The sequence below is a fragment of the Mustela nigripes genome, chromosome 13 (genome assembly GCF_022355385.1).
Source record: "Mustela nigripes isolate SB6536 chromosome 13, MUSNIG.SB6536, whole genome shotgun sequence".
In the NCBI taxonomy this organism is placed as follows: Eukaryota; Metazoa; Chordata; class Mammalia; order Carnivora; family Mustelidae; genus Mustela; species Mustela nigripes.
In genome coordinates, this window is record NC_081569.1 from 140,444,407 (window position 1) to 140,454,311 (window position 9,905).

The 9,905-nt window shown below is 57.6% G+C and overlaps 1 protein-coding gene across 1 annotated transcript in view; it reads left to right on the plus strand.

Annotated features, from left to right (window-relative positions):
* Window positions 1-9,032: 9,032 nt before the first annotated feature.
* The window catches only part of YY1 (YY1 transcription factor), a 32,744-nt gene continuing 31,871 nt past the window's right edge, over window positions 9,033-9,905 (plus strand). Inside the window, exon 1 of the mRNA XM_059373969.1 lies at window positions 9,033-9,805. Coding sequence (XP_059229952.1) covers window positions 9,139-9,805 — 667 coding nt within the window. The 5' untranslated portion in view covers window positions 9,033-9,138. The remainder of the gene's footprint in view (window positions 9,806-9,905) is intronic.

The following is a 9,905-nucleotide window of genomic DNA, read 5'->3' on the forward strand; positions in this document are numbered from 1 at the left end:
GGGTCGGCGCGCGGGGTCAGCGCGGGGGTCGGCGCGGGGGTCGGAGCGGGGGTCGGCGCGCGGGGTCGGCGCGCGGGGTCGGAGCGCGGAACAAGGAGCGGGGCAGGAGGAAGAGAAGCCATGAGCAGAAGCTGGCAACCGAGCAGAGTGGGGAGGACAGCCGCGGTGGGAAGTCCGGGGACACAGCAGCCGCTGGTGTCCGGTGCAAAGACAAGGTGAGGAGCCTTCATCAGTCTGGTCGGCGTTGGGACGGCCGGCAGACTGCCGGGAGTCGGGGGCCTGGAGCCGCTCAGACCAAGTCAAGGCTGGAAAGACAGATGGGCTCAGGACGCCTAGCTGGGAACTGAAAGAGAGGCGATGGCGAGAGGGAGACCTTTCAAAGGGCAGGAGAGACCAACGAGACCAGTCGGGGAATGCAGGTAAGCGCTGGCAGAGGGGCCCGGAGGAGCGGGGGCAGGGAGCGGAGCACAGGTGGGGGACGCGGGGAGCACGCAGGTCGCAGAACGGAGGGACCTGGCTGGTCAGTCTGTAGGGGAGATGGCTACAAAGGGACAGCTGGCATCTGGACAAACAAATCATGATTCCCCCAATTTTCAAGTAGGAGGCTGGGGGGGGGGGGGTGTGGACACAAGCATATTATTATTTTTTTTTTTTTAAGAAGATTTATTTATTTGACAGACAGAGAACACAAGTAGGCAGAGAGAGAGAGAGAGGATGAAGTAGGCTCCCTGCTGAGCAGAGAGCCCGACTGGGACTCGATCCCAGGACGCTGAGATCATGACCTGAGCCAAAGGCAGAGGCTTTAACCCACTGAGCCACCCAGGCACCCCACACAAGCATATTTCTTAAGGACTTTGAGGAAAGTAATTTAGAGAAATTGCTGAACAAAATGATGGAGGGAGGTGGGGTCAGGCGAAGCAAGAAGAATTGCCAAGTGACGTTAAACAGAACTGGGCCCGGAGACCGTAAGCTACAGCAAGAGCCTCCCTACGTGCGTGGCGTTTCCTCCAGCAGGTCCCAGGATTCCAGAGGTATAGGGACGAAAGTGGGTCGATGCAAGGGTGACGTTTTATCAGACAGGAGCAGGACAGGATCCTGAGGATGCTGGGGATTAACCACGGATTTCCAGTCCGCGAAGGAGAGGACGGATCAGAAAACTGCAGGTCTGAGGCTGAAGCAGAGACAAGGGGGCGGGTGGAGAAGGCAGCACGTTGGGGTTTCAGATTCCAGGCGTGGGGCTGCTCTTCGGAGTGACAAGGACTGGGAGACGGCATTTGAAGGGGAGAAATGAGGAAATGGAATCACAGAGGCCGAAATACAGACCCGAGAGCTGGTGACTCAAGTCAGCTCAGGGCTGACGTGGCTCAGGTTGAGGTTCAAAAGGTTCAAGAGGAAGAGTGTAGATTAGGCACCAGGGGGTCCGTAAATGCGGGAGCAGACGAGGAGATGGTAGAGAGTGGGTCTGGAGCGGCTCTGGCCTCACCGCATGTCAGGGTGAGCGCTGCCTCTGGAAGGATTTGGTCAAGACATCAACTAGGAAAAGAACCAGGCCACCCACGATTGCGTTCGTGCCGCGAGGTCAATGCCATTTGTGCCGAATAGCGCAAGGGCACTCCCAACCCACTGCTCGGGTAGTAAGAGGATGGCAGGGTGCAGACAGGATAGTCCTTCCTGCCCACCCTCGTCCTTTAAATTCCAAGTTCGAAACTGCACGTGACCGAGGAAGGAAAGAGCCACGCACCAAGGCGTGCCAAGGAAGTCAGGCGGTCACTGCATGAGACCGTGGCTCGCTGGCACACAGAGGAGACCACCGCCCCCCTCTTCCCGGGCCCCACCTCAGGCTGCTGCTTCCGTGGCAGCTGCTGAAGCTCCATCACAACACCCGGGCCAAGTCTCCTTGGGTTTACCCCCTACACCGGGCAAAGCCCCTGTAACACAAGAAAAGTGAGCAGTGAGCCACTGCAGTACAGACCTTTCCAAAGGGAGCTCTGATGTTGAGAAACCGAGTTCTGATTCGCTCGGGAAACACAAAAGCAAGCTGTTTATTCTACTTTTAATGGACAGTAACCCACCTAGCTCACAGAGATTAATTACTTACAGCCAATATGGCAAATCTCTTAAAAAAAAAAAATGTCTGGCTAGTATGTGATTTTTTCCTCTACTTTCAGAAACCAAGGGATCGCTGGGTCCGGTCTACAAACATCACTGGTGCAGCAAACAGGGCCCGAAAGCAAAACGCAGGCCCCAAGCTCTGGTGAGTAGCCGGAGCTGGTGCGTCCAGGGAAGAGGAGAAGAAAGCACGACTGGTTCTGAAGAGTACAGCATCTTCACACCAAGCGGGGCATGTCAGCACGGTTAACGCCCGCAGACGGGCACAGTTAGGCCTGTTTTACAGCTCAGGAGATGGAGGGTTTAGCGGTTATGAGCCTTTGCTGATGTTAACGGGTAAGAAACGGCACCACGGGGACCCAGAGCCAAGCTCCGGTGACTCGTCCGCCTGTCCCACCCACCGGCTTTGCTCTCGGTCTATCTTGCGAGGCCTGGAATTCCAGAATGATTTCTGCCATGAATTCCCAAGTTCAAGTGTGAATTCTGAATGGGGGACTCATAAAAAACCCCCAGCAAAACAAAGGACATGATGTGAGGAACCACGTGTGAGGGAGAAAACCGCAGCCAACCCCAGCAGCACTTACTGTGGATGAATCTGTTAATTTGAATTTCCAGGGCTACACATGAGTGTTATGGGTTTGCCCCAGTATTTACAAATTTATCACCTGATTTATTTCATCTGCTCCTTTTTCACACAGAAATTAACATAAACAACATAGACTGGTGGGCAGCCACGTGCTGGGTCAGGCGCTGATTCCCTCCACCTGTGAGTCCCTGTCAGCCTGCCCCTAACTCAAGAAGGCCTTTATCGGACAGCATCCCCGACCTCTCCCCTTCTTTTTTTTAAAGATTTTATTTATTTATTAGGCAGAGATCACAGGCAGGCAGAGAGAGAGGAGGAAACAGGCTCCCCGCTGAGCAGAAGACAGAGGCTTTAACCCACTGAGCCACCCAGGCGCCCCCTCCCCTTCATCTAGGACTTCACACAACCAGAATCATGGCAAGTATCTGCGATCCATCGTTCACCACCTATCCTCTCCAGGCCACAGGCTCCAAGAAGACAAGTCTGTCATTCCACTCAGGCGCTGTGTCCGCGGGGCACTGGCAAGGGGAACGACCAGCTGGACTCCCCGAACTCCCCAGGTCACTCCTTTTTAGAGAGAAAACCCACCACGGAGGCTGGTACCCCCCCCCGCCCCTCGCAGCACGGTCAAGGTAACCCCCTCTCCCTTGCGAGCTGTCCCACTCCATCACACTAACCCGTCCCAAGCACCCAAACGTGGTGCCTCGGCCGTGAAACAGCGTGTGGCTGTGAAAGCTGCCTAGGACTGGAAGAGAAATGCCTCCTCACCCGGCTCAGGGGCCCACGCGGCACGTGCCTGGCTGCGCAGGTGGGAAGGGTAGGCAAGTCAAAGGAGTCGACTTAGCGTCTCCCCCAGGGGCCGCTGGACCCGCAAAGCGGAGGACAGCTAGTTAGTTTTTTACTAAAGACTTCAGCTCTCCTTAGAGTTACGGGTAGTAACCGATCCATTCACTGGCCTCAGAAAGAGAATTTGATGAAGATCTTACAAAAGTAAAGGACAGGGCGCCCGGGTGTCTCCATTGGTTGAGCAACTGCCTTCAGCTCAGGTCATGATCCTGGAGTCCCGCATCCAGCTCCCAGCTCCACCGGGAGTCTGCTTCTCCCTCTGACCCTCTCCCCTCTCATGCTCTCTCTCTCTCTCTCAAATAAATAAGGAATCTTTACCAAAAACGTAAAGGACATAAAAGGACACATAAATGTCAGCTTAAGAGACAGGTCCTTAGGGTATCTCGTGGGGAGTGTCCTTTTTTTTTTTTTCTTTTTAAAAAGATTTTATTTATTTATTTGACACAGAGAGAAATCACAAGTAGGCAGAGAAAGAAGGGGGAAGCAGGCAAGCAGGCTCCCCGCTGAGCAAAGAAGCCGATGTGGGACTTGATCCCACGACCCTGAGACCACGACCTGAACTGAAGGCAGAGGCTTAACCCACTGAGCCCCCCAGGGAAATCTGGCCACACAGCCCAGATTTCACAGACCCCACCATCAAGAACTCAGGTTAGATGACTGAGACCGGCACACACCTGTAGTGCTTCGTTTGACCTGTACTGACACACACTAGGCATCACTAATTTAGATGCACAAACAGGAAATTTCAACCTGATTTTCCCAAATATTTTACTGGTAACTCAGTGTGGACCTAAATTGGAGTAACATTCAACCTCCCCCCACCCCACCCCAAAATGCAGATCCTAGCTCTACTTGACCTGGCAATGTGACCTTGTGACCCAGCTGCTTTCCCTGGGGACAAAATGAAAAAAAAAAAAAAAAAAAAAAAAGCCCATAGCTCTAACATTCTTCATCCTGCGCCTCAGGCGGAAAGCACTAACTGCCTGCTGAAGGGAACCTTGTAAGGACTACACGTTAGAACAACCCAGAGCGATTTCACAAAGAAGCTACACTCCTTCCTGGTAAGGGAAACTACTTGGCGTCATGAGCTCGTTACCTGAATCAGTCCCAACCTGTGAGGGATACACACAAAGTGGGATGAGACTGAACAGCCTCCTTATAATCCACAATAAGACACGGTCTGAAAAGGGGAGAAATACCAGCGTCTTTTAATTCACATCCTTTATTCTTCTGCTCACTTCTGACCTTCGTCCTCTCCATGAGTGTCCCTAAACCACACACTCTTAAAACTGAATTTGAGCTTTTTTTTTTTTTTAAGATTTATTTATTCCACAGCGAAAGAGGGAACATAAGCAGGAGGAATGGGAGAGGGGGAAGCAAGCCTCCCGTGGAGCCAGGAGTCCCATATGCGACTCAATCCCAGAACCCCAGAATCATAACCTGAGCTGAAGGCAGATGCTTAATCACTGAGCCATCCAGGCATCCCCTGACTTTGAACTTTTAATGGAGGTTTCGGGAAAGAAACGACTAGGAAACGAGAGAGGCAGAAGACTTCAAGGATTATGGCTAACAGTCTGCATTTTGTCCTGCTTGTCCAGATCAGGTGGCCAAAGGGCACATTCCAGGCAGGGTCTCTGCCACCACATCTCCCAGCCATTACTGAGCTCGGACTTCCCCAGCTCCGAGAAAACAGCACAACTTTTAGGATTCTCCCAATATTCTAATTTCCCCCCCGCAGTTGCTGACATTCATCTCTGTAGTAGCCTGGAAGCCTTGTGCAAAGTCAGAGCCTCTGAGACATTTGAAACGGTCAAGCATGGTGCTTTCAACTTTTTTTTTTTTTAAAGATTTTTATTTGTTTATTTGACAGACAGAGATCACAAGTAGACAGAGAGGCAGGCAGAGAGAGAGGGAAGCAGGCTCCCTACTGAGCAGAGAGCCCGATGCGGGACTCGATCCCAGGACCCTGAGACCATGACCCGAGTCGAAGGCAGCGGCTTAACCCACTGAGCCACCCAGGCGCCCTCAACTTCATTTTTTGATGAACCAAAAAAGCAAACCATCATTCCACGTACAAGGCACTCAGCTGTAGACAGACACAGCCATGGCCTTCGCCCTCATAGCTGGAAGGGTAAAAGCATTCAAACGCTGGTGTAAGAAATGCCAGCTTAATTAAATTATGCTGTTTGTCTAAATGCTTGTGGCCAAAACAAAAAGGGACTGTAGACATTCAGAGGGAACACTCATGGGCTCAATTCATCCCACCCAAACCGGAGAGTAAAAGCAGGAAAATTATCCCTACGAGTCCCATGGCTCTGAAGTGTCAGCTTTTTTTTTTTTTTTTTAAGGTTTTATTTATTTGACAGAAAGATCACTAGTAGGCAGGCAGAGAGAGAGGGAAGCAGGATCCCTGCCGAGTGGAGAGCCTGATGTGGGGGTCGATCCCAGGACCCTGAGATCATGACCTGAGCTGAAGGCAGAGGTTTAACCCACTGAGCCACCCGGGGCCCCTTAACCTGTCTTTTTAATTGATTTTTCACCTTTAGGAGCAAGCGTAAGCAGGCTAGGGCAAACGTAGCACACCGTCTTTGCAAATCTAGTCATTCGATCCTTCACAGCTAAAGAGCTGAAGGCAAGAATACCTTCCACCACAGAAAACTCTAGGTCTGTGCTAACAGGTCACCTGCTCTGTGGCAAGTTTTGCTGCTACAGCTCTTGTTTTAGAGAGAGGGGGAGTGTGAGTAGGGGAGGTGGAGGTAGGGGAGATGGAGAGAAAGAATCTCAAGCAGGTGAGCCCAGTGAAGGGCCCGACTTGGAGCTCAATCTCACGACCCTGAGATCACCACTTGAGCCTGAGATCAAGAGTGAGACACATAACTGACTGAGCCACCCAAGCACCCCTGCTCCGGAGCAAGTTTTTGTTCTTTTTAAAAAGATTTAATTTATTTATTTGACAGAGATCACAGGCAGGCAGAGAAGCAGGCAGTGGGGGGGGGGGGGCAGATTCTCCACTGAGTGGAGAGCCTGATTCGGGGCTCAATCCCAGAACCCTGGGATCATAACCTGAGCCAAAGGCAGAGGCTTTAACCCACTGAGCCAGCCAGGAGCCCCTGGGGGAAGTTTTAAAAGCTATTCGTGGAGGGGTGCTTCAGTCTCAGTTTTGGCTCAAGTTGTGATCTCAGGGTCGGGGGATAGAGAATGGAGCCCGCTTGAGTCTCTCTCTCCCTCTGCCCCTCCCCACCCCAGACTTGCTCCTTCTCTCTATAATAAATCTTTAAAAGCTATTCATGGAGCAGGCGCCTGGACAGCACTTTGGGACATCTTAACACTGTGTCACACCGGATAGCCTTCCCAAGTTTTAGACCCTTTCCAGCTTTCTCCACTTGCCTGTGAACATCTACAGGTCTACTTGCTTAGAAGCGGGGCCTCCCCCACCATCTGTCTTGCATCCATGTGGATGTATCAAGTACTGACAAAGACATTTTCCCGTCAATTACGGGAGAGTGGGGAAAATGAAATTAAGCCACATAAAAAATTCTCCCACAATTGGTTTTCACTTGTGAAATATTTATGCACAATTTATAAGCTATGAAGCCAGAAATGACTTATTTCAACAGATCTGACTTTGCCAAACTGTGTGGGTGCAGCACTCCAAAGGGAATTACTCAGGTTTTGAAACTCAGATTAAAAAAAAAAAAAAAACAAAAAAAAAAACACCTCATTTTCACTCCTTACACTAAAATTCTCAAGTCTTTAAACGGCATTGAGAAATAAGAACCAAATTGATCGAGTCATTCTTTAGCCAGAACACCTCGCCTTGTCTCTACCGTCATCGAGGACCCCTGCCTGCCGCAGCACGTGCGCCCGAAGCTGAGCGAGCACAGCGCAGAATCACGGTGGCTTCACCGCAGGACCCGGTCCGGCAGCTCCGGGCCTCCGCACGGCGCTGACCCGGCCGCAGGAGTGCGGCGGAGAGAGCGCCTTCCCAGAATCTCAGCGTCCCGAGATGTTCTCAAACCCAGGGAGTCTTTATTTTTACTGCTTTAAACCAACTGCCGGGTGAACCAGAAGGCGGAGGGCGCGCAGAGCCCCGTCGGGCGGCCCCGCGGCCAGTCGGACCGCGCGGGCCTCCCCCGTTCGCCCGCGCCCGCAAACGCCCAGGCTCTGCGGCGGCGCCGCGCGACGGGAACGCGGCGGCGCCGCGCGGGGCGGCCGAGGACGAGACGGACGCGGAGCCCGGTGGGCACCAGGAGTGTCCAGAAAGTGAGAAACAGGTGAAGGCGGCGGTCAAGGCAGACACCGATTGGCTGGAGCGCGAAGAAGGAACTTCCAGACGCCCAGGAGCCGACCGCGCGACGACGGGGGCCGCGGGCTCCCAACCGCCCGGCCTCGGGTTTCCGCGGGTCACTAAAGGATAACGGACATCCTCCCAACGGTGGGCCCGGGGCTCCGCGCGCCGCTTCCGCCCGGCCGCCCCGGCCGCCCCGCGCGGCCCACCTGCGCTCGGCCCCCGGCCCGCCGCGGCACGGGGACGGGCGCTCGATGCGGGCCCGCGGCCACGCTCCTCGGCGGCCCGCCCGCCTTTGTCCGCCGGGCCCTCCGCACTCACCGCCGCCCTCGCCCGCCCGGAGCCCGGCGCCACGAGCAAACGCCGCCCGGCGCGAAAGAGGAGGCACAGGCGTTTCTCGTCAAAGCAGACTTTATTGGGCGCCGGGGCCGCCGCGAGCGCGCCGCCCGCTCCCCCGCGCCGCCCCCGGGCCGCTCGCCGGCCGGGACCCCGCGCGCGGCCCGCCCGCCCGCCCCTGCAGACCCCCTCCCCGCGGCGCCGGGGGCCGCGCACCGCTCACCGGCTCCCGAGGCGGCGGCTGCAGCGGCGACGCCCCGCTCCCGAGTGCGGCCCGGGCCCGGGGCGGCGGATTTCGCTGCTGTGGCACCGCGGAGGGAGGGAGGGAGCCGCGCGACTGGCGGCGGCGGCGGCGGCGCGCTGACGTCACACGCTGCGGCCGGCCGGCGCGCGCGGGGGCCGCCCCGTCGACCCCAATCCGGGAGGAGCCCGGGTGAGTGGGCGGGGCTGCGGTGGCGAACGGGCAGATCGATTGGCAGAGGGGGAGGAGCGAGAGGGCCAGCGGGCGAGTGGGAGCGAGGCGGGGCGGGCCGAGGCCAGCGCGGAAGTCTCGCGAGGCCGAGTCTGAGCGGAGTGTGGCGGCGGCGGCGGCGGCGAGATCTGGGCTCGGGGTGAGGAGTTGGTATTTGTGTGGAAGGAGGCGGAGGCGCAGGAGGAAGGGGGAAGCGGAGCGCCGGCCCGGAGGGCGGGAGGAGGCGCGGCCAGAGCGGGCGGCCGAGGCGCGGCGAGGCGGGGCGCCGGGGCAAGCAGCGGCCGAGCGAGCGCGGGGCGCACCGAGGCGAGGAGGCGGGGAAGCCCGCCGCCGCCGCCGCCGCGCCCGCCCCTTCCCCCCGCCGCCCGCCCCCTCTCCCCCCGCCCGCCCGCCCGCCGCCTTCCTCCCTCTGCCTTCCTTCCCCACGGCCGGCCGCCTCCTCGCCCGCCCGCCCGTAGCCCCGGAGCCGAGGCCGCCGCGGCCGTGGCGGCGGAGCCCTCAGCCATGGCCTCGGGCGACACCCTCTACATCGCCACGGACGGCTCGGAGATGCCGGCCGAGATCGTGGAGCTGCACGAGATCGAGGTGGAGACCATCCCGGTGGAGACCATCGAGACCACGGTGGTGGGCGAGGAGGAGGAGGACGACGACGACGACGAGGACGGCGGCGGCGGCGACCACGGCGGCGGGGGCGGCCACGGGCACGCGGGCCACCACCACCACCACCACCACCACCACCCGCCCATGATCGCGCTGCAGCCGCTCGTCACCGACGACCCGACCCAGGTGCACCACCACCAGGAGGTGATCCTGGTGCAGACGCGCGAGGAGGTGGTGGGCGGCGACGACTCGGACGGGCTGCGCGCCGAGGACGGCTTCGAGGACCAGATCCTCATCCCGGTGCCCGCGCCGGCCGGCGGCGACGACGACTACATCGAGCAGACGCTGGTCACCGTGGCGGCGGCCGGCAAGAGCGGCGGCGGCGGCTCGTCGTCGTCGGGCGGCGGCCGCGTCAAGAAGGGCGGCGGCAAGAAGAGCGGCAAGAAGGGCTACCTCGGCGGCGGGGCCGGGGCGGCGGGCGGCGCGGACGCGGGCAACAAGAAGTGGGAGCAGAAGCAGGTGCAGATCAAGACCCTGGAGGGCGAGTTCTCGGTCACCATGTGGTCCTCAGGTGAGCGCCGGCGCGCGCCGGCCCCCGGGATGTTTTTGTTTTGAAGGGAAGCCATGTTTTATGTGTGTGATGGGCGCCGCCATCTTCTTCGCAGGGCAAG